This window comes from Equus caballus, chromosome 3 (assembly GCF_041296265.1).
Source record: "Equus caballus isolate H_3958 breed thoroughbred chromosome 3, TB-T2T, whole genome shotgun sequence".
Taxonomy (NCBI): Eukaryota; Metazoa; Chordata; class Mammalia; order Perissodactyla; family Equidae; genus Equus; species Equus caballus.
The window spans coordinates 43,570,126-43,594,426 of NC_091686.1; the positions used below are offsets into that span (position 1 = coordinate 43,570,126).

Here is a 24,301-nt window from a genome sequence, read left to right on the forward strand (position 1 = left end):
TTAGTTGACTCAAACTTTGCCATTGGATCTATTGGTAATGATGTTGATTTTAGAGTAATCTTTGAAAGAGACACCCTCTGAAGTACTGTCTTCGCTGTGCACATTTTCATACCTGTTGAATATCAGTTGTTAAATCAAGACCTAATTACTGTTTGCACCTGTATATCAAGATGGACTTCTTATGGATTCATCTGGTTGGGAGGCCCTCCTTAATAGCATATTATTGAATTGACCTCTTCATGAACAGTACCTCATACAGCTTGAGCATTATTTTACTTTAATTGTGGTCATTATGATGTCTACGTTTTACAGTCGTTCAATAAAGGTAAAAACGAATTTTAATCTAAGGACTCAAACAGAAAAGAGGAAAGTGAATTTTGCTATTTACTCTGTAGACAAAAGTAGGCAAGTAACATTTAACACTGGAAGGACACACAAATATAGATTAAGATCACCAAACCAAGCAAGGGTATGAGAGTTAGCTCTGAGGAGGAAAAAGGCTTATCATGGAAGAAACAGATGGAACTCCTTGCCCCCATCAGGCATAGATACACAAGAAAGTACACTTACAGAGGAGCAAGGGTAAAAAGGAATTCTTTTTAAATTTCACATCTCAAGCTCCAGGCCATTCAAGAGCCTTTGTCAACCTTCCCTGTCTCCATGATTTAAGTGATCTGTCCTTTCAGATGAGGGGCAAACTGAAGTAATTTATGGAAAATAGAATCCAAAGGTATTTCTGAATAGTCAGAACTATATTCACTATATCCATAAAAATGGATATTTCACAAATCCAGTAATTTAAGAGCTTTATTGCTTTCTTTCTTTCCATTATCTGAAAAGCTGTGATCCTTTCTGCACCAATTTTAGCCCTTTACCATATGGTAAACCTTCAATGACCCCACCTAATGTTTCCAAGAGAACTGAAATCAACATGACTCTCTTTTAATTACAACATTATTATTAAATATTCAGTGACTTCACAACTTTGGTCATGCCTAAAAATTAATGTCAATTTAATATATGTTAAAATCATCTTCCTGAATAATGACATTTTAAAAAAATTCTTATCAGCTGTTATTTTTCTAAGCAGGTTCTGTACAACATTTGGCAAATCCCAAAGTATTTTTTATGCTCTTTTAATGACACATGAAGTGATAATTGACATTATCCAGAACACAGTTTCTTAATTAATAAAAAGATTCTATATCTTTGTTGATACATTTTGCATTCCTTTCAACTCTTAATTGGTTGTCCCCTTGCCGTGTGATAATATTTTCTGGCTGAGCTGTAGGTACCAGAGGAATACTCCCTTCCTTCTGAGTAAAAATTAGTTAATATTTCTAGTTTAAAGCCTTCACATGTATTTTTATAAGTTTTGGGATAAGCTGCAACTATAGTGACTTCAAATTCCTTTATGACACAACAGTTCCTGTCAGACACAAACCTGTGGACACCCTGGAAGGTGTTGGGTTTAGACAATGAAGGAATTAGGAGTGTACCAAGTTATTGAGCTAAAAGGAAAGAGAAGACAAAATTAGAGGATATTTTCTCAAATTGAAAAAATCAGACGATGATGTTGAAGGGTGTTAGCAGGGAAACATGCCCTCTTAGGGTTTCTTCACAGGTTGGCATAATTGTACTTTAACGTAATTTTGTTTTTCTCTGAATTGTTACCAAATTAGTAACATGTAAAGAAATACAGACTTAAAAATAACAATAATATGTTAAAGTGTTGGGTTGGGTGGAGAAAAGTCTGAGAGTTCTGAGAACTGTTTAAGGAGACGGGAGAGTATTTGATGTGCCTCATTGTTGAAAGACTATTGCGCACGCGCACACTTATTTATTTGTAATGGTTAAGAGGAGGTATTCAAAGAAAAGGAAGAACTATAGTTTGTCCCGGGGCTACCCTTCTCTAACAAAGAATGCTAGTGCCTACCCCAACGTCTATTTTCTTCTTCCTTTTAGAAACAGAATTCTGACTTTTTGTTTTTGCTGGGCACATTGTTATCCAGCTAAAAAGACTGGATTTTCCAATCTTACTTTCAGCTAGATGTGACCTTGGGATTAAGTTCTGACTAATAAGATTTCAGCAGATGTGTCTTACAGAAACCTTCTTAATTTAATGAGGCCTTCTTTATTCTCTCAGCGGTGTGCTGATAAACTGACTCTCTACAATGAAAAAGAAAGACTTGATTTCTATTTTTTGCCAGTTTCTGTGGTGAAAATATTCCCAGCAAGCTACCAAAGTGCTATGGACTGAATCGTGTCCCCCAAGATTCCTCTATTGAAGCTCTAAGCTCCAGCGTGGATGTATGTGGGGACAAGGCCTTTAAGGAGGTAATTAAGGTTAAATTGAGGTCATAAGGGTGGGGCCCTTATATAAAGGGCTGGTATCCTTACAGGAAGAGGAAGAGACAATAGAAGCGCATGTACGCAGAGAAAAGGCCATGCGAGGACAGAGCAGTAAAGCGGCCATCTGCAAGCCCAGGCAACAGGCCTTGCTGGACACCAACTTCTGGCCCCTTGATCTTATATTTCCAGCCTCCAGAACTGCAAGAAAATAAATTTCTGTTGTTTAAGCCATCCAGTCTGTGTTTTGTTTTGTTTGTTTGAGGAAGATTAGCCCTGAGCTAACATCTGCTGCCAATCCTCCTCTTTTTGCTGAGGAAGACTGGCTCTGAGCTAACATTCGTGCCCATCTTCCTCTACTTTATATGTGGGACATCTGCCACAGCATGGCTTGCCAAGCGGTGCCACATCCGCACCAGTGATCTGAACGGGTGAACCCCGGGCTGCCAAAGCAGAACGTGCACACTTAATCGCTGCACCACCGAGCCGGCCTAATGATAGCCCGAGAAGACTAATGCACAAAGTAACATCTGTGAAAATGAAGTAGGGAAGAGATGCATAGAATTGGCTCTTGCACTCCAATGTGAGATGGCTCCAGCCCCGACTGCTTCATCATATTGCTCAGAGTATAGTGTGATGGCAAGAATCTTAGAAGCCATCTTGCTCCATGATGCTTGTGGCCACACCTCAGTGACTAGGGAATGGTGACTAGAAATAAGCCCATGTCCCAGACAATGCTGTGAAACTGCCATACCAGCCCTCGACACCAGCCACACTCAGTACCAAAAGCTCTGGGTATAACACAAAAGAACATTTACAGAGGGCAAACCACATTTTGTCGTCTGATTAATTATTTCATGAAGCAGATGATCAGAAATCAAGTCACATGAGCAATTTCTCTAGACTGGAAAGAGACTGGACAGATGGAGGTTGCCTCCTGAACTTGAGGCATCAATATTCTTCAAAAGAATTCTGAGAGTGGGGAAGGGTCCCTAGGAAGCTTCCAGTTTAGTTTTAGTCACCCCATTTTAACTTGGTATCCATAGAAGTATATAAAAAAAGTTAAAGACTTAAATCTGCATAGATTGTTATTAGATGGTGCGGGATACTTATTGAGATCATTTCCTGCCTCTGGAAGTCACCAGTGAGTATAGGGATTACACATGAGTTGGCATAGAATTGGTGCTCTCCTGAACATGATTTCCCAAGAGTGAAAAAGGACAAACAAATCTGGGGGCTTTTACATCAAGAGCTACAAGCAGAAGACTAGGAGAAGAGAGGGGCAATGTGAGCAGTAATATTTATAATAAAGATGGTCCCCTCCATTCTCTTCTTTGTAGGGAAGAGAAGGAGGTAGGAGGTTTTGAGACAGTTTACCACACTCCATCCAGAAGCTGAGGATAGTTTATTCCAGAAAAACCATCCTTATGTTTAAGGGAATAGCTAGAAGGAGAGCTTGACACTTTGTTCCTCACTTGAATGTCTGGTTAAGTGTTGTCTTATACTTTATCTCCCTTATCTCCAAACATTCTATAAGTGAGTGCTTGATATGTAAGTAGAGAAGTTATTTTATCAACAAAAAAATTGAGGCACAGAAAAATTAAGAGACTTGTCTACAGTTACTCAGTAAATGGCTCAACACAGAATAAAAAGAGCTCTCTTGGCCACTAGTTAAGTGACCCTTTGGTTACACTGCAGATTCTGAACAGATCACTAGCCTTTGAGAGCACGATGGGCACTCTCTCCTATTCCAAAATTGATGTAGAGAAAAAGGAACTCTTGTACCATGAGTCCTCTTCAATTGAAACTTCTGAGATGATGGATATGTTCTAAGGAAGCACTTGAAATAGGGTGAGTGCAACTGAGGAACTGAATTTTAAATTTTATTTAATTATAACAAATTAAAGTTTAAAAAACCAGATGTGGCTAGCAGCTACCATATTGGCCAGTGCAGCTACAAAGCACAGTTTCTCCAGCTGTGGTTTGTGACCCACTTGTACATCACGGAGTCAGTTTAGTAGGTTTTGACTAGCATTGAAAAAAATGAAAGAACTTCTTTCTCTCCACTTACATTACCCGTGTGTTCTTGCATGTGTCTACTTTTCCATTACAGCCTTTAACGTATGAATCACAGTTATTTGAAATTCCTCATCTGATCATTCCTACATCAATGTCACATCTAAATCTAGTCTGATGTTTGCTTTACCTCTTTAGACTATGTTTCTTCTTGTCTTTTGGTATGTCTTGTAATTTCTTGTTGAAAACCAGACATGCTGTGTTGGGTATAAGAATTGAAGAAAGGCGGCATGTAGTGAGAGAGTGTACAGTAATCTGGCTAGGAGTTGGGCTGTATTTTTGTTTTGGGGGCGGTTTTTTTGGTGAGGAAGATTGTCCCTGAGCTAACAGCTGTGCCAATCTTCCTCTGTTTTGTATATGAGACAGCATGGCTTGAGGAGCAATGTGTAGGTCTGTGCCCGGGATCCAAACCTGTGAACCCTGGGCCGCTGAAGCAGACTGTGTGAACTTAACCACTATGCCACTGGGCCATCCTGGAGTTGGCCGGTGGTTAATGTTTGCGTTGCTGTAGGTGCCAGAGGCTTCAAATTCCTCTGCTGGCCTTGTCTTTGTCTCCCCTCTTGACCTTGTTCTTCCCTAAGTACTTCCCTCAGGAGCATTCTGCACCGTGCAGTACTTTGAAGGCAATCCACTTCCATTCCAGGGAGCCCTGCATGGTGGGCAGGCCGGGCGATGGGCAGCCTTCTGATCTCATGATTAGGTCTCAGTCTTTTCATAGGCCCATGTCAGATCTTCACAATGCAAACCTGCTTGGGTTCCTGGAGGTAAATCTCACAAGACTATGGGTGCCTCCAAAGACTACAGTCCCCAGGAGAATCTTGCTCTCAAATTGTCCACACTCAGCCTCCAGCAATTCATCAAAATTACCATTTAAGTGCTGCTACTGGTTGACGGCTCCAGTGACTTCTGCTCCAGGTAAGCAGCTCTTCGATGTCACTCTCTTGATTACCTCTCTCCAGATTTTCAGGTGGCAGTTTGCCTTGAAACCTTAATTCTCTGATGAGTTCAGGAAAAGTCCTTGATTTTCAGTTTGTTCAGCTTTTTCCTGTTGTAAGAATGTGAGTGAAAACTTCCAAGCTCTGTACCTGTCAGGGCTGAAACCTTCAGTCTAAGTATTGCTTTTAAAATCTTTATTTTAATTATGTATTTATGCATACGTACTAGGTCAAGATGTAAAATTCAGTTCTTGCGAGCGTTCAAAAAACTTCAAGAAACAGGCCATGAGGCAGAGAAAATAAGACTCTGGGGCCATTTCTGCTAAGGCAAGTCCCATCTGTATTCCCACACACATTCATGGAACCACCCCGTATACTGCTACATAACAGCCAACATTTTGTAAGAAAATCTCTCATAATTTACAGAGCACACCAGTTGAAAAAAAGACTTATAGAGGTTTTAGTTAGCATAACTGGTAAACAGTGGTTTATTCATTTATTTATTTACAACAAATTTGCTGTTCAACCACATAGACAGTATTATGTTTTGGTATATCTTAGAAAATATGGAATATTAGTTTTCTGTTTTTCTGAAAAACATTGAACTTTGACATATTTTGTTCTTTGTACTACTCTTAGCTACTAGGGAAACTAAACATAAAATCTTAATGTGAATAATTTTATTTGACATTTAGATCTGCTGTTTGGCAAATATTATCTAAGTACTTCTTCATTTGCAATATTGATTTTTCTGTAGTGATTTTAGTCTAATTAGATTTAGCTTAACCTCCAAAAATAATTAGTTAGAAGTTATTTTTCATTAAGTCCTTTGAAAATGTGGCATAGGAAGTAGGGAGTTTTGGAAGAGAAAGAGACAGAGGGGGTTTCCTCTCCTCTCCCACTTCTGCATCTCTTGTCCATGATAGGAAGAAGTGAGAATAAAGCAAACAAGTTTAGCTCCATATTTAATAGCTGACATATATTAAAGTGCTCTCTGCTGACACACAAAACAGGAGATGTTACTGTGTGTTGTTTCACCACATGGTATGCAGGTTAATTTCTCATAATTCACACATTAGCACTTTTGTGAATCCAGGTTAATAATAACATCCTTGGGTATGCGACAACTAAGCACAGGAAACACCTGCAGAACAATATTAATTTCTGTAGGGAAGTGAAACCATTTGTCATACATTTATTGAAAGAAACTCAGGATGATGTTTTATATTTGTTAAAGCACAAGAAAACTTCTTACCTAAAGCTTTCATATACCAGACTGTCTTAGTCCAAAGGGCTGGCCGTGTTCTAACGCATTTAATACTTGATGTAAATTCAATCTCCACAGTGTCACCAATTACTTCATCTCTCAAAATAATAAATATTTCACCAGGATTCTATAAGATGACAAATATAACCCAATGAAGCATTTGAAGAAGTTTACATTAACCAAATAACTCATTACATTTATTAACGATAAAGGTCGCATATGATCATTATATGTCTTCTATCATGTTCATATTTTCAACCATATTTAGAAATGAAATATGTAAGTGTGATTCTCTCTAGATTTCCACTTGATCAACTTGGTCTGTACTGAATACTCAATTTTTTTTCCAATACCATATTTTGCAACTGAGAAAACACTGAGAATACAGCTGTTCCCTTTAGCTCGTGCTCTTCCCTGTGTGTGGGGCTCCCTGTCTCGCTCACATCACCCACAGATCTCCAGGGAACGGGAATGCAACTGCTAACCAAATCCTTTTTCCAAATCTTTTCCTTTCACCTTTCTGTAACTTGGTGTATTTATCTATAAATGAGAGGATTGAACAGGTTTAGCTTTAAGATTTCTTACAATTTAAATCTGATGAAATTTTTCAAATGTCCAATAGCTTAAATCTTACCTAATAGAGATTTTCTGGTTACTCTTTATTTATGATAAGCATCTCTGAAGGCTACTGAATTGACAAAAGGTTATAAATCTAAAAGTTTCAAGATTTTATTAAAGTGGAAAAGCTAAATCTGTTTACATAAAGTAAAAAAGGTTATTGAAAACTTTTTGGAAAAAATCCAGGAAAAAATAGGACTAAGAAGATTGGAATTAACACAGAGAAGGCAAAGGAATAGATATTTATTGAGCATCAAGTTTATACTAGAAATTATGCTAAGCACTTTTTATTTAAAGATATTTCCTTTAATCCTAACCAAGACACACACACACACATACACACGACCACACCAAAGCCAAAATGGAAGACTATTTTCCTGTTTGACAAACAGTGTAACTAATACAGAGTTACATTCTGAAGATTAATCAGAACCACTATCTAAATTCAAAATCTGCACTCTTCTTTACATTGTACTGTTTACCCCTTCAAAATAACTAAAATGAAATATTCTTTTTATGATTATCTCAGATATCACCTTTCAAAAGCTTTCTTCAAAATCAAACTAAATTTCAGTCCTTCACAGAATAAACAGGAACCTCATCTATATGCTCTTATAAAATCGTGTTTACCCAAAAGTCATTAATTTTAAGGTTCTTTTATTTAAATGTTATCTCCCTAAGCATAAATCACCCACCAACAAAACTTACACCTTTAATGCTCTATACCAAAGCGTTTCTACAAATATATTGACATTAAAAATGATTTCTGCTGGCACGCATCCACTCCGGGAGTTTCCCACCAGGGTCCAGTGCTCCCAAGTACTTGTCCACAGGATATTTTGATCTAAATTTCCCCTCACCAATTAACTTGTACATCGAGAAAAGATCCTATCTCAAGGGAACAGCCACTGCTCCCGCTATGGCTCTTGCCCCACATACCGGACCCGTCAGAAAGTCTTCTCTGTTCCCTTCCTTGTGCCTTGACAATGCACTGCTTCCTTGGGGTCCTGCAGGTCAGCACCATGAGCCCCTCCTTTCCTCTTATCTGCAACCTCCTGTCCCGAGGGTTCACTTCCAGCACAGCTCTTCAGTTCCTTTGTTGCTCATATCTGTCACCTTACTTGGAATCTTTAATGACTTCCCATTTCACTTTGGCTCAGATCCCCAATCCTCTGCTTCCAAGTTCTTCAGAGATCTCTTCCATGGGCACGTCACTTCTTGATAACTTTGGCCTCTCCCCTCCCACACTTAGCAAGCCTAAGCATCCTCTCCAATGTTTTATTTACCCAGTCAGCTCATTCGCACTCCTGAGTGCTCACATAGGCTGCTTCTTATGCATCAGATTCCCTCCTTAATAGGGGCCAGGCTCCATCTTTCAGCCGTTTCTAGAGAAGAGTTCTAAAAAAAAGACAAGCATACTGACTACCACAAATGAGGCACTTCCATGTTCATCGGTACCCAGGGCCAGCTTCTGAAGGTGATTTTTCACTGTAAGAGGCATGAATGTATTTCCTATCCTCTGAAACAGGAGTTAAGCTTGACTCTACTGACATTTTTAAACCAGACAAGTCATTGCTATGGGGACAGCCCTGTACATTAAAGGATGTTTAGCAGTGTCCGTGGCTTCTACCCACTAGATGCCAGTAGCAGCCCCCAGTTACGACAACCAAAGCTGTCTGCAGACTTTGCCAAATATCTTCTGGGCTGGGGGGTGGGGTGGGGGGGTGGGGTTGGTGCAAATCACTGCCAGATGAGAATGGGTGCTCTGAGGGAATCTGCCCGAGATTAATGAAATTAGGACTTTGGAGAAATACACAGCACAGGGAAGAGAAGTAAGCAAATAATAGACCAGGTCCAGTTCTGGTTGGGATGTTATGCCAATGGGAGAATGCCTCCCAGGTGGATTTTTCATCAAGGGTACAAAATTGGGTAAGATTCATTTGAACAATGGTTGTGTTTGGCAGACTTAAAACTCACTGACTTCAATACTCTCATGGTCAATTACCCTAAATCAAGGGGAATATGCTAGAAAAACAAATGTCTTTGCCTATAACAAAAGAAAATTTTAAACATACTAAAATAGCATTAAAAAATGCTAATCCTGTAAAAGGTAAAAGAAGAGGCCAAATTAAGTAGCAGATTTAAACTGTTAAAACTCACGTAGGTATTTCTCAAAGAGATAGAAAACAATTTACATAAGTAGAACACAGGAGACACACTTTCATTAGTGCGTGAGAAAAAAATGTTGAAGAAAAAATATTTTCTGCTGGTTTTAAAGTGGCAGAAGATTTTCAAGACCCAGGAAATTCAAAATCCGTGGAAAAGAACACTGCTGGGAAAGATGACAGGGCAGAGGGATCAATACTCCCGGTTCCTGGCATCAAAAGCAGCAGCAGCATCACCGGCGGCCTCCGTTAAACAATCTCCTAAGGCTGATTCTCCAGAAGACGAGGGAACGTGGAGAACGCTTCTCCAGGAGGCAGGGCCACGGACTCAAGCAACTCCGCGGCAGGAGGCAGGCTTAACTAACTTCCTGTTCATCACAGAGAATGAAGTATATGCCACTAGATAGAACTCACAGTCAACTCAGCACTGGCATGATGGAACACAAAACTACAAGGGGAAACAGAGATTTTGAAGATGCTGGGTGTGAAAAAGGTACATCTCAAATAAGACCTGGTGACTGGTCGTAACAGTACTGTAAATTTCTGGATTTTGTAAGATGGCAGGGAAGTCTCAAATGTCACTACTTAGGAGAAGAGGCTGATTCTTAAGGCATCTCTATTCACCCACAAATTGGAAGACCTCAGAAATGAGTAAGCTCAAACGTTGTGCTTTCAGACAACTGGCAGAGACTGAAGGCGAGCTGGCAAATCTGAAACGTGACTTTCACTTCTGGATACAGATGATCTTTCCTGTGGTGCTTGGCAACTGTCACACGGATTCAGATTGCAGTGAGATCTAGGTTCTGAGAACACGAGGTTTTGACTAAGATAACTATTTTTGGTCCAGGGATTAGCTTATTTTGAATTTTTAAGGTGAGAGGCCGGTGCTAAAACATTGTTGGATGACCTTTCAACCCTTAGGATTGATTAAAAAATGGGATACTGATGAGAGATCTGAAAATAAAATAATTTAACATCCTAGGGTCTGGAAGAATTATATCCATGTCAGTTAAAGACAGCCCGTGGTGCTGCTGTGGAAAGCACGCTAATCCTAACCAGCAGCCGGAGTGAGCTCTCTGCCTGGGGGGCAGTGGGTTTAATTTTTGGATTTTGATTTCTCTGAAAATTCAATAATAAGAAACTTATATTGTTCAAATTTTACTGTTGCAGATCTTTTAAAAGCAGCTATTTAGACTTATTGCATAATTCTTGGTGAGCTATTTTTAGTTCCAGAGGATTCTTTTGTCTTTTTCTGCTTTAAGTTTACCTACTTGAAGACAGCTCTCGTTTCCCTTTCATTGCGGTCTTCTCTGTTGATTTCTGCCTCCTCCATCGCTCCTGACTACATAGGAACCACTGGTCTGACCGTTTAGCCTGAGCGTCCTCCCTAAGCCCCAAGTGCTTTGAGTGGGCTGTAACTTTTCTCTGCCTGGTCGTCAGCGTGGGCTCCCTCAAACCTGCGCAGTTCAGCTCCTCGGGTGTCTAAAGCGGTGTCAGAGAACATTTCATTCCTCTGAACCGACAGCGTAACAGCTGAAAAGAGGGATTCTCCAGCCTAGGCACGGGACCGGGGGTGAGGGAATTAAACTTGGCCCAACTGCACAGAACGTGCAGCTCCCCCAGGCCGGCGGGGACAGCAGGGTCGGGCTTCCCTCCCTATGCCACCTCCCAGCCAGCAGCCAGCGCAGCCCCAGGCGCAGACAGCCGGGGAGACCCGGCGCCTCTCCCAGAAGGACCCTCTCACGCAGCTCCCAAGGCTCCCTGCATCTCTTATTATCTGGAGACCACGGAGCCTGAGACGCAGGTCAACGGCACCATAGGCTGATTTTAGTGGTTCCTTCCAGCGAAGACAGGAGGGAGAAATGTCAGCAGCATGTATTCATTCAGTCACCTTCTCAGAAATCCACCCCACGTTATATTTTTATTCCCCAAAGGACGAGCTCTTATAACTCCTATGATATTTCCACTTAAAAATGTAGGCCTTTAATACATGTTATATAGTGAGAAACTGGTGGTTCTAAAAAATAAGTATTTTCAAATTCTATCCCAGAATACATTTCCTTTTATGAAAATAAAATCCCTGATCCGGTTAATATGAATCCAACTTTCTTTTAAGTAGCTTGATATATATAGAAATTGTAAATTTGTTTGCAACGTGCCAAGTAACATTTGACAAAATTAAGCTTTCATATATTCTCCAATATTCAATTATTCAATGAATATGTATCAAATGCCTACTACTTGCAGAAATTTTTCTGGGTTCTGAGGATACAGCTGCGAACAAAGTAGATAAAGACGCCAGCTATGTTGGAGCTCACATTCTAGTGAAATGCAATATCCTTTAAAACAATAGGGCCACTTACATAACAAGGCATCTTTACTGACCTCACATGGAATTTCAGCAGGAAGCACCACTGCCAGTGGTATGGTGTTTCTGGAAGCTTCTGACAATTCTTCAATTTCCTTTCTCTCACTTATTTTCCCAGAATGTTCTACTCTTAGGTCTGTTGGAATATCGACCTCCAGGTAGTCCTTACAACCTAGAGAAAAGTTCATGAATGTAGATTACAATACAGCCAAAGGCATATTATTTCCTCCATTTAATTGCTGAACAATTGAGTGAATTAACATATGGGACAACTGCACTGAGTTTAAGATAGCTGAAATAATTGAACCAATGTCAATAATTAAAATAATGCTTCTCAATTTAACTAGTATCATAACCTTAGTGGCAAACTAAAGCAACTACATGATAATCTATTCATCCACTAGTAAAATGTTTCCCCCAAGAAAATGCAACCTCCATTTACTATTTTCTCTTAATATTAAAGCAGTAAATCTGAACAACATGAAACTTTCTCTTTTAAATGACTGTAATTAAGAAAATTTGCTTCATTTTAAATCAGAACAACTTAAATCAGAACAATTATTTACCCTTTACATAGATTTCTAATTTTTTAAAACAAAAAAGCATAACTAGGAGACAATCACAATAAACTAGTATTTCTACAAAACACTACTGTAATAGTGAAATATTAGTGTTCATCAAAATGTTAATTTGTTCTGTGAAAGAAAGTGTCCTATATCCAGTAATTTGGGTTTCTTTTTTGCAGTATTACTAAGAACACTGAAATATGCTAATGTGAATTCTGAATCTCAGAGAAGGGGAAATAGTATTTGATTTTTTTGTATTAACGTTTAGTGATTTAGCATTTGATCTGGCCAAATAGAAATGGCAAGCAATAGGATGTATTGGAGTATATGAGGAAGCTATTTGGTGTAAACCTAATTCGGCCTGACTTTGTTTTGTCCAAAAGGGCCTGACTCTGGCCGTTGAGCATACACTATATATCTGCTTTAAATATTTCTTGTGGCAAGAACAAATGGCCTTAAGATAAAGGTGCAACTTCCCCCCACATTGGCATTTCCTTAGGGATAAGTATCTTTCCTTAGGCTAGGAACTGATTGCTGAGCTCACCTGTGACCACCCAGCTCGCGACAACAGACTTCCCACCCTGCTATGTCCACTGAGACAGCAGACCTACCTGCTGTTTCCACCAATCACTGTGCCGACAGAGCAGTCTCGCAACTATTGTAAAAGGACATTTCAATCATATGTGAAACATCCTCTTTGAGGGTATATAACCACTCTGTACACCCCACTTCTTTGGTGCCCTTTCTTCCTTTGGGAAGAAAGGCCCCGGGCCACAGTCCTCACATTTTAGTTCAGAATAAACTCACCCAAATTTTCATTTATAGATTGGTTATGGATTATTTTCATTGGCAATCTCAACCATTAAAACATTTTTCTCTATTGGGAAATAAAAAGTTGTGTTAAGAGAGGTGGATAATATTTTTATTACTCAATGTTTGAAAGCCCAAAGCAATTCATTAGGGCACAGAACCAATGTGGCTGAAACCAAAGCTCAAGACGGCCACAGCTGTAAATTCTTATGCCAACCCCAAAACTATCCCTCACATCCCCAAGAAGGGAATTAGAACAAAGGAAAGCAGCTCCCAGGAGCTGGAAACTGGCCTGGCACTGACGGCCTGGTGTTAGGAGCTGGCCTGGCGTTCTCCTACTGAACATCAACAATTTCACAGAACGTTGGCATCAGAAAAGGCCACTCTGTCACCATGGGGCATCGAGTCAGAGATGAGAGACTTTGTAATCACGTCTGAATTGAGGCAAACACGTGAACATTGCCAAATCACAAAAACGACCAAAGATCTCAAATGCTGGCTCCTGTGAGTGACACTGCTTCTTTACCAATTCCAGTCTCCGCCTCTTTTCATTTTCTTGCCTTCTAGGTAGAGTAAATAGCTCCTCCCAGTTTGCCTGGGATTTTCCTGGTTTGGGTACTGAAAATGGGGTGACAGCAACTCCCTTTGTCTCAAACATACTGGAATAGTTGGTTGCCCTGTTTTTTGAGAAGAGTCATTAATATACCAAATCATAAAATTACCCCTGGTTTTTGACAGCAAGCAAACTATAGCAAAGCCCTGCTTCCTTGAATCCACCCTCAAATCACTTAACACAAGCTTACATCCCACAATATGTCCTTTCTAACACCCTCTTCCTGAGATGCCCCATAGTTCTCCACGGTGCGCTCTCTCTTCATTGCAACTACCAAAACACCCAACTAGTTCAAGTACAGGTGTGTTCCTAGTGGTCTTTGGCTAAGGGATATTGACAGGATGAAAAGGAAGAACCAAAGGCAACAGAGATTCTATCAGAAAAGCAGAGTAACAAAGGAGACACCCTCTAGGGAGGAGCTGTCGCCATGCCACAGCTAAGAGGAAGTGTGGTTTGGGTTTTTTTCTGTCTTATGAAAGTTCTGTCTCATGAAAGTTCTGTCTTATGAAAGCACCTGGGATTTCCAGGTTTCCCCAGTCCTAGTCTTGCTTGAAATGAAATGAAAAGCGGCCTTATTTCTCTAACAATTTGAAACACTTTCATAAACAGTCTCACTCTCTCCCTTCAACCCCAAGCACGCAAATCAAAACAGTGACAGGCTGCGTAGCACTGGCTCAACCACTCTGAACCGATGAAAGAACAAGGAGACTGATTTCATCTCACACGTCTGAAAAGAAGGTGTGAGTGGTTCCACCACGGCAGAGTCCAGGATGTCTTCTACTCATTTCTTATGTATTAGGTCAAGAAGAGCATTTTATTACCCTGAGGACATAATCATAGATGTACAAAAGATTTATCTCCATGAATGTCCACAGAAGCACTGTTTATAATGCAGTTTCTAATCCAGGAGCTCGACCAGATTCCCACAGTACATACTGGAGAAAATTCTCCTCTTGCTTCTTGCAGGAGGCAGCGATATGGAAACATTTTGAAATATCCCAGAACAGCGTTCTTCTTAACAAGGCCCGCCTTCAGGGGAAACGAGTGAACCAGAGCCTAACCTGCTGGCGTCTTATGAGAGTCTAATTGCCCTGGGAAGACAAATCCCCAAATGCAGCCCATGTGGCCATCCTGTCCCACCTCAGGGGGAGAGAAAACCCAAGAAACTCACGTGAGGTTTGCAGCCCAGAGGGATAGACTCATTAAAGAACTGAGACCTAATCCTAGGCTCCTAGAAGACTTCCCCTGCCCCCACCCCTCACCCCCACAGTACTAAAGGCCTGCTTAAGCAGCTCCTTTCACCCAGCACATCATGTCTAGCTATCAAGAAAAAGTGCAAGGGCCTGGCCTGGTGGTGCAGTCGTTAAATTCTCACACTCCACTTCAGCAGCCCGGGGTTCACAGGTTCAGATCCCAAGCGTGGACATACACAACGCTCATCAAGCCATGCTGTGGCGGTGTCCCAAATACAAAACAGAGGAAGATTGCCTCAGATGTTAGCTCAGGGCCGATCTTCCTCAGACACACACACACACACACACACACAAATAAATAAAAATAAATTAAATCAAAAAAAAAGAAAAATTACAAGGCATACCAAAAGCCAAAAAAACACAATTTGAAGAGAGAGAACAAGCATCAAAACAAGCTATGGCTGTGATGATGGAATTATCAAACTGGGAATTTAAAACAACTCGTGTGCTAAGGGCTCCAATGTATAAAGCAGACAGCATGCAAGTACAGGTAGGCAATGTAAGCAGAGAGAGACACAAGTCCTAAGAAGGAATCAAAAAGACATGCTAGAGATTAAAAACACTCCAACAGAAATGAAGAATGCATGTAAAGAGTTTATTAGTGGATTGGACATGACTGAAAAAAGAATCTCTGAGCTAGAGGACATATCAATAGATCCTTGAAAACTGAAAACCAAATAGAACAAAGACCGAAAAAAACCCAGAATATCCAGGGACTGTGCGACAACTACAAAAGGTGTAACACATGCATCATGGGAATACCAGAAGTAGAAGAAAGACGGAAAGGAACAGAAGAAAGATTTCAAACAATAATAACTGCGAGTTTCCCCAAATTAATGTCAGATACCAAATCATAGATCCAGGAAGCTCAGAGAAGGACACGTAGGAAAGTCCTCAAAAGAGTACACCTACGGCTAGCATCTCCAAACTGCAGAAAAGTGAAGACGAAGAAAAAATCTTTCAAAAAGCTAGGAAAAAACCTTACCCATAGAGGAACAAAGATAAGAATTGTATCTGACTTCTCCTCGGAAACCATTCAAGCAAGAAGAGAGTGGACTGAAATACTTAAAGTGTAAGAGAAATAAACCACCAACCCAGAACTCTGTACCCTGTGAAACTGTCCTTCAAAAGTGAAGGGAAAACAGACTTTCTCAGACAAACAACTACTGACATAACCTGTTGTCAGTAGACCCGCCTGAAAGAAAAGTGAAAAGAAAATCTTTAGCGAGAAGGAAAATAATATAGGTCAGAAACTAGGATCTTCATAAAGAAGGGAAGAGCACTGAAGAAGGAATGACTGGGGGGCCAGTCCAGTGGCTTAGTGGTTAAGTTTGTGTGTTCCACTTTGGTAGCCCAGAGTTTGTGAGTTCAGATCCCAGGTGTGAACCTGCACACCGCTCATCAGGCCCTGCTGTGGTGTCCCACATACAAAACAGAGGAAGATTGGCATAGATGTTAGCTCAGTGACAACCTTCTTCACTCAAAAAGAGGAAGACTGGCAAAAGATGTTAGCTCAGGGCCAATCTTCCTCACCAAAAAAGAAAAAAAAAAAGGAAGGAATAACTGAAGGTAAAATAAAAACATTTATTATATTTTTCTTTTTGGTAATTGATCTAGAAGATAGTTTGTTCAAAATAGTGGCAACATGTATTCAATTATGTATGCTTATGTATATATATCTTATACAAATACTCATATATATGCTTATATCTGTTGATATATAAGTGAAATGAATGACAGCAATGATACAAGGGATGGGAGGGAAGAATTAGGATTATTTTATTATTATAAATTACTCACACCACCTGTGAAGCAGTATAGTGTTATTTGAAAGTGGACTTGAATTAGTTGTAAACGTATATTGCAAACTCTAGGAAAACAATTAAAAAAAGTTAAAAAAAAAGTATCACTGATATGCTAAGAAGGGAGATAAAATAGAATCATAAAACATGATGAATTAAAACCACAAGTGGAAGACAAAAACAGGAACAAAAGAACAGGGGGGACACATAGAAAACAGTAGTGAATATGGTAGATATTAATCCAACTATATCAATAAGCACTCTGAATGTCAATGGTCTAAATGGGCCAAGTAAAAGAGACTGTCTGAGTGGGTCAATAAACAAGACCCAACTATATGTTATCTACAAGAAACCCACATCAAATATAAATACACATAATGATTCAAAGTAAATGGATGGAGAAATATACCATGCTAACACTCATCAAGCCAAGCGGGGCTAGTGATATTAACTTCAGACAGAGTAGACTTCAAAGTCAGGAACCTTATCAAGGATAAAGAAGGACATTACATAACAAGGGGTCAATCTTTTATTTTCAAAATATCTAAATCAATCTGTCTCAGTTTGCATATCCAACTATGATTGGAAAGGACTGCAACATTCCCCTGGAATTTCAACACTGAACACCATTGTTTTTGTCAAATTTATAATCTTGCTAAATGATTCTATAGTCACAATGCAGCTGATTGTATGAAGTATGCTTCAGGCAGTACAGAAGCTGGCACGCTTTTCTGGAGTTTTAATGTCATACCAAAGACCACAACACGCCCCACCACTCAGGTAAGTAAACAGATATTTCTCCAAGAGATAAAGGAAACAAATGTACTGTACAAAGATGTAATTTTTGCCAATTTTTATCAGCCATTGGTCCAGTCCTCAGCATTCTTAAACAATCTTTGTTGTCTGTGGCACATTATAAGTGACACAAAATAAGAAATATTTCATTCAAGTCTACCTCCAAAGAAAAACAATAATGCTAATAATAAAACTTCTGACCTAACAAATATATATAAAAATGAATATACTCAATAAAGCCAAGCAGATGTTGGTTTCCAGTAATAAGAAAATAATCCACTTTGTCTTATACTCCCATTTTTATCCTGGCACTCTTACTGCACAAACTCTATCAGCTAAAGTTCTCTCAGACATTAGCATGAATGTATATTTATATTTTACTCTCAGTACTTAGTCTTCTAATTTTAGTTCATAACATGCAAGGATAGTTCAAAGGCAAAGTCTATGTAAGGGCATGCTGTCTTCGATGACCTGTGAGCTCCATTTTTACCTGCATTTTCATTCCATTCTGTTTATTGTATTTTCTCCTTTTGCCTACCCTTCCCCTCTCCTGCTTCTATTCCATTGCCAACCACCCTTTAAGGCACCTTTTCCTACCAACCTCTTAGTCAAACTTGCTACACAGAAATGGTACTATACCTTGCAACTCAGAGTGTGGTCTTCAGACCAGCGGCTTATTAGAAATGCACACTCCTAGCCTCCACCCCAGACCTACTGAATCAGAACCTGCATTTTAAAAGGATCCCCTGTGATTTGGAAACACATGGAAGTTTGAGAAGCAGTGTGCAGTAACAATGTATATCTTAGTGTGGTATATTTCCATAACATTATCACAGCTTAAGCCATTAAGCTTAACTATAATTAACTGAAATTATATCATGTATTTATCTGTTTCTTGCCCATCCATCTAAAATGCAAGCTTTTGAAGTCAGGCAATTAGTTCTTTCATCTCTCTATCTCCAGTGCACACAATAGGGCTTTTCACATAGTAGATGCTCAATACGTGTGTAAGTAGACATAATAAGACGTTATATATTTGTTTGCATAGTAGATGCAAATATTTGTTGCCCGATTTAATGACTGAATAAATCCATGCCTAGCTTGCTTTTTTGGTGGGGGAAGAGGGGAATGGCTTGTATCTCAAGGCCAGTAATCTATCTGCTGCACTCTTTACCTGACTGTCTTAATGAAGTCCATCCATCCTTCACTCAGTGTAACCCTAAAGAAAGGAACTGAGCAACGCTGGAGAAAATGACCATAGGGCAGAAAGTACTAAGCTTGCCTCTTGCTCTCCTACACATTTTTACTGTATACTCTTCTGAGGGTTGCTAAGGCAGTGTTAGCATTGCCCATACCATCGCCAACTGTTTCCCGCACCTGGATTTATGAAGCGCTGAGATGCAGGAAATGAGAGACCAGTTAATGAGACGAACCCTACTTATATCCTCTCTGAAGAAGTCCAACATGCATCAACAATAAACTCTCTCGCAGATTGTCCAGAATGAAATAAAATCAAGATCTGTTGAATAAGATTGCAAACAAAAACTGACCATCAGACTTTCAATTATTCCCTTTAATGAATGACACTGTAAAGTTTTGAATCCATTTTGGTCTCTCTATTTTTTAAATCTAGGCTACCATAAAAATTTACGTATGAACTTCTCATTCCAATTTTGAGTGTTAAATTATACGTGAGACATATACTCATTGTGTAGAGGAATGACTTTTTGTCGTCTTACAAAGCATTCCATTGAAATACCCAGTGTAAGATAATGCATACTCAACCTAGACATATTCAGCAACTTGCCGATTTCTTCTGGTTATTCTTTTCTTACAATTAAGAAAGAAAAAGACTAGATTAGTCTGAAGAAAATTTCATAAAATGTACAGTTTGAGCAGTGTTCCATATGAAGTTGTAATAACATGAGACAATTTTTGCTATAATGTTAGATGAATAAAAAAATATGTACATGTATGGGGATATACACACATATATAAGTATATGCATACATATATGTAAGTGCATATTTATATATAAATATACTGTGTGTATTTGTATATTTATAATATGACAGGAAAAAAATCACCATTATCTTAACAGTTATTATTTCTGAGAGGTGAGAATAAAATTCATTTTGAAAGTTTTCTTCTTCATTCTTTATAATATACACTAGACTTTAAACAACTCATAAATATTACCTTTCCAATCAATCAGGTAAAAATGAACATTATCAAAAAATTATTCACCATTTTTATTGGGTGAGAGGACAGCAGCAGTTCATTTTTCATAACCAAATTCATGTATTTCTGCATAATATTCATTACATATAATTTAGAACACAAATTAAAAAAAGAAGAAAATAAAATCACCCATAATTCTGTTTCCTAGAGATAACCCCAGCTAACTTTTTGATACATATCCTTCTATTCTTTGTTTGAAGAATACAAGAGCATGTTTTTGAAAAACTAAAATGAGATAATCTTAAATGTATTCATACCTATTAAGTGCAATAACAATTTATATTACAACGGTTCTTTGTAATCAAGATCCTCACATACATTGTATTTTATTTTGAACACACACTGAAACTATAATCCCTTTTCAATGTTGGATTGCTGAATTTTTGTCAACCATTTAAAACTATTCGTAGATAGTTTTTAAATTCTGTGAGTCAGAAACTATTCCTCCCCTATAAATTGTTCAGCCAAATAGAACCTTTTATTCTTCTTCTAATAAATTTCAAAAATGTGAACACAAGATAGTACTTTGTATCAAACAGGGTTAAAAAAATAAAAAGTAGATATGATTAACCCAGAACAAGCTAATAGAGCCATAAATCGTAAACTCAAGAGCAAAATCTTAAATTTTGCAAAGTAGATGATAAGGATCTTCTGATCCTTGTGTAGAAAACAAAATTTTAATATTGCTTCAAAAATGATTGAAGTTTAGGGGCTGGCCAGGTGGTGTAGTGCTTAAGTTCACACGTTCCGCTTCGGCGGCCCGGAGTTCGCCGCTTCAGATCACGGGTGCGGGCATGGCACTGCTTGGCAAGCCATGCTGTGACAGGCATCCCAAATATAAAAGTAGAGGAAGATGGGCACGGATGTTAGCTCAGGGCCAGTCCTCCTCAGCAAAAAGAGGAGGATTTGCAGCAGATGTTAGCTCAAGGCTAATCTTCCTCAAAAAAAAAAAAAAAAAAAAAGATTGAAGTTTATTTTCCTCCTAAAAGCTTTAAGTAGTTTAATTAGCGAGAAACTACTTCTTGTACATACACACACACATATATATATATATATATATATATATATATATATATATATACATATCTAAGAACTCTAACACCAACAGCACATGTTAGCTGTTGAGATAAAGATGCCTTTGAGGATCCAGGCATTCAGGTTGGCCTTCTCAGAAGCGGGCCTTCCATGTAAAAGAGTGAAGAGAAGAGAGACAACCTTCCAGTCATTGGAACCACACTCCCATCACTCTTCTCTTCAATCTCCATGAGATTGAGGGAATGACTATCTTGTTCATTGTTGAAGACATGATAGGTGCTCAATAATTATTTGTAAAATTAGTGAATTAATATATTTCAACTGGAAATGCTTGAAGGAGATGAGGCTAGGGGAAGAGACTTAAGAGTGGACAGTGACAATCTCTCTGTGAAGGGTCTATCTGTAATTGTCTTCCCTCTGAGACTCAGGGAACCATTCATATCAGTGACGATTTTAATGTTTTCATTTTCGGGACTGCCTTGGTATGGGGATTTACCCACAGCTACAGGTCCTAACGTGACAAGCTTCAGGAGACTCAGAGCGGTAAGCACAGGGCAGCAAGAACAAGGCAGGTACGTCTAATCAGACCTCCTCGGTGGCTCAGCAGAGAATGGCGTCTGCTTATGGAGTGGCTAGGCTTGGAGAATGACTCACTGGCTGAAACGGAAAGGAGGGGATGCTAGAAGGATAAAAACAGGATCCTAGAAAGACAGACTAGAAAGAGAGAGGAAGGCACATCCTTCTGTAATGCCTCAAAGTTAGCGAGGTCCCTGCTCTTTGGAAAGAGCAAGAAAAAGAGGCTGCACATTTGAATTGCATAAGTTAAGTGACAATAGAATTGCTTTTTTCTTTTAACTTGCATAAATGAATGATTACATTAAATAATAAAAGCAGGAACTAAATTAATATAAGAATATTACCTTTCACTTCAAATTCCATGCCCTTGCCACTGGGCCTGAGTTTCTCTTCTATCTTCAGGGAGTGACTACATTGTCTTAGCAGGTGGAGCTAACTCCTGACCTCTCCCCGCAATGCAGCAAGGTCAGCCTAAGTTACTGTCAGGAAGACGGCAATGTTTTTAGTGATGATGTCTTCTAGTTTAGCAAGCAAAAGGGAAGCTACAATCAATTCATTGCCTAAAAGGAAAAGAATTTTAAATAGAGATTTGTCCTAAAATGGATACCCGTGATTTTACAAGCAAATTTCCTCAGTACTATTAATAACAGCTAACGACTACTGAACAGCTACTGTGTGCTGGGTACTGTTCTCAGTGCTCTGCTTGTATATCAGCACATGATACCCTACAACTCTATGAGGGAGGTGCTGGTACTATCCTCATTTGATACATTGATTCATTTATTCTTTGAAGAAACATTTATGAAGCACCAACTATGTGCCAGGTGCTGCACAGGATGCCACGGTGAGCCTTCCTCCCAGCCTTGCAGTCTAATGGGGTGGAGGCAGACACCAGGACTCACATACACAGTGTGGAAGATGCTGGGAAGAACATCAGAGCTAGGAAGGCTAATGGGAGTTCAAGGAGATGGGGTGGGAGTTCTGTTTTAAATGAGGAAAATAAGGCTCTGAGTGGTAAGTTAACTCTTCCAAGGCCACACAGCCAGTTACTGCTGAAGTCAGAGAGGAACTAGGTAGTCAGACTCCAGAGATCCATAGTCACTCCACTATACTGTTTCCCCACCCACAGTTAAAGCCGCGCACACGACAGTCAATTTATCACGGGATTGATCTGCTAGAATCAAAGACACAAAATTTCCAGAGCTGTTAAAAACAACATATGGCCCCAAACTTCCGTGAAAACGCCTAGCACATTAATTCTTACGACAGCATAAGATTATACTTCATTCGACATTAAATTGATGTTCTAGGGAGAATTGCTAATTTGCATAGAAATGGCAATTTATGTGGGAGTGTGTATGTTTATAACTCTTGTTGTTCACTGAATTATCTCACAAGGATGTTTTATTTTACCAAGAATTCCCAGGGGTGGTTTACATGTTGTCGCGTTAACTCTCACTGCCAGAGAAAATGACTCTTTTTATAGTGCCAAACATGTGGGATTGCTATCAAAAGGTGATGATGATTCTTCTCACTCTAAACTGGATTGGAAGGGAACAGATACATTTCGGATTTCTTTCCTTCACGTATCTTCAAATTCTTTGTAATTATCTAAGAGTAGAAATTGAACTTTGATAGCAGACTTTCTTTGGTATGTTTTTTAAAAAAATGTCCACGAGCATTTTACACATTTTAAATAGCAAACATCTTAAACTGATATATCTAAGAATACGTCCATAAAATTTCAGGGACTTTTTATGTGAGGATTTTGTTTTAACTTCCAAAATAAATAAAAGACTTCAGTGCTGTATGTATGTAAATAATTTTAGGATGTGTTATAGTTTTTAGTTTCATATTTTCATATGACTAGACAAAATGACTTTGAAAATGCCTGCTTCTATATAAAAGCAGCCTTTTAAGGATACTTTCATTTCCTTTCACGTCCTCAGAAATATTATATATAAGCATAAACTTTCCTCAACTTGAATAAAAATTACAGAAACTGAGTCTACCCAACTTTGAGGCAGAAATAGGTTCTGCTTTTCCCCGCTCATTTATTCAGTGAAATATATTAAAATGAGAAAGGACTTTTGTAGTCAGGCCTAGGAAAGATTTCCTTGTGGCTCACCTTGATGATAGATAAAGCCCCTAAAAGAAGTCCGGGTTGCAGTAAAAATAAGAGGTAACATGTATTGAGTTCAGATTAAGTCTCAAATACCCTAGGTAGAGATTTATATACATAATCATGTTTAATCCTCACAATTATTCTCAGAGATGCATACTATTATTTTCTGCTTTTACTAACAAAGAGCTAAGTTTTTAAAAAGTTAAATGAATTGTCAAAGGTCACAGAGCTAGACTCAAATCCAGGACTATGTGCCTCCAAACTCAGTGCTCTTGGCCACAGAGTTATACTTTCCTCTGAAAATAAAAGACCCTTGGCTGATCCACATCCGTCTTGCCCGTCCCCAACCTCATACACAAGAAATTCTTGCAAGTTGGCCTCATCATCAGACATGCTTCTGTTAAGAGTGAAGAAGAGTCCTAATAACCCACTCTGTTTGCTTCACCTGTGACAACACTCTAATCCCACAGTAGCCGCTCCAATCTCCCAGTCCTTGGACATAACCATAAGCTTCATCCTTTCACACATGCTCTTTTCTTTTGCCTGTTGTGCCTAGTCCCATTTTTCTTCCTAATTAATTTTCAACACTCCCATCCATGGTTGCTCCCAGCGGAAGACCACTCCCAACCTCCCCATAATCATAGCTCTTTGGCTATACTGTACTCCATTAGAAAGTGTCACATGGATCAGATTATTTCTATATTATT

The 24,301-nt window shown here is 39.1% G+C and overlaps 1 protein-coding gene and 1 long non-coding RNA gene across 10 annotated transcripts in view; one reads left to right on the top strand and one right to left on the bottom strand.

Annotated features, from left to right (window-relative positions):
- Nucleotides 1-24,301, bottom strand: part of BANK1 (B cell scaffold protein with ankyrin repeats 1) — a 313,664-nt gene that overhangs the window by 230,927 nt on the left and 58,436 nt on the right. For 6 of the 9 annotated variants that reach the window (XM_070263353.1, XM_070263356.1, XM_023637644.2 and 3 more), the window contains 2 exons: nt 11,796-11,950; nt 6,616-6,754 (listed from right to left, as the gene is read on the bottom strand). The exons of 2 other annotated variants lie outside the window; for them this stretch is intronic. In XM_070263353.1, the coding sequence (XP_070119454.1) occupies nt 6,616-6,754; nt 11,796-11,950 (294 nt within the window). Of the gene's footprint in view, nt 1-6,615; nt 6,755-11,795; nt 11,951-21,813; nt 22,025-24,301 lie in introns of those variants that run through there. One more of the 9 variants, XM_070263360.1, reaches the window with a different exon arrangement.
- LOC111772836 (uncharacterized) lies at nt 1,468-2,583 on the top strand. The gene is made up of 3 exons (XR_002806921.2): nt 1,468-1,624; nt 2,211-2,310; nt 2,403-2,583. It is a non-coding gene; the product is annotated as an uncharacterized lncRNA (long non-coding RNA).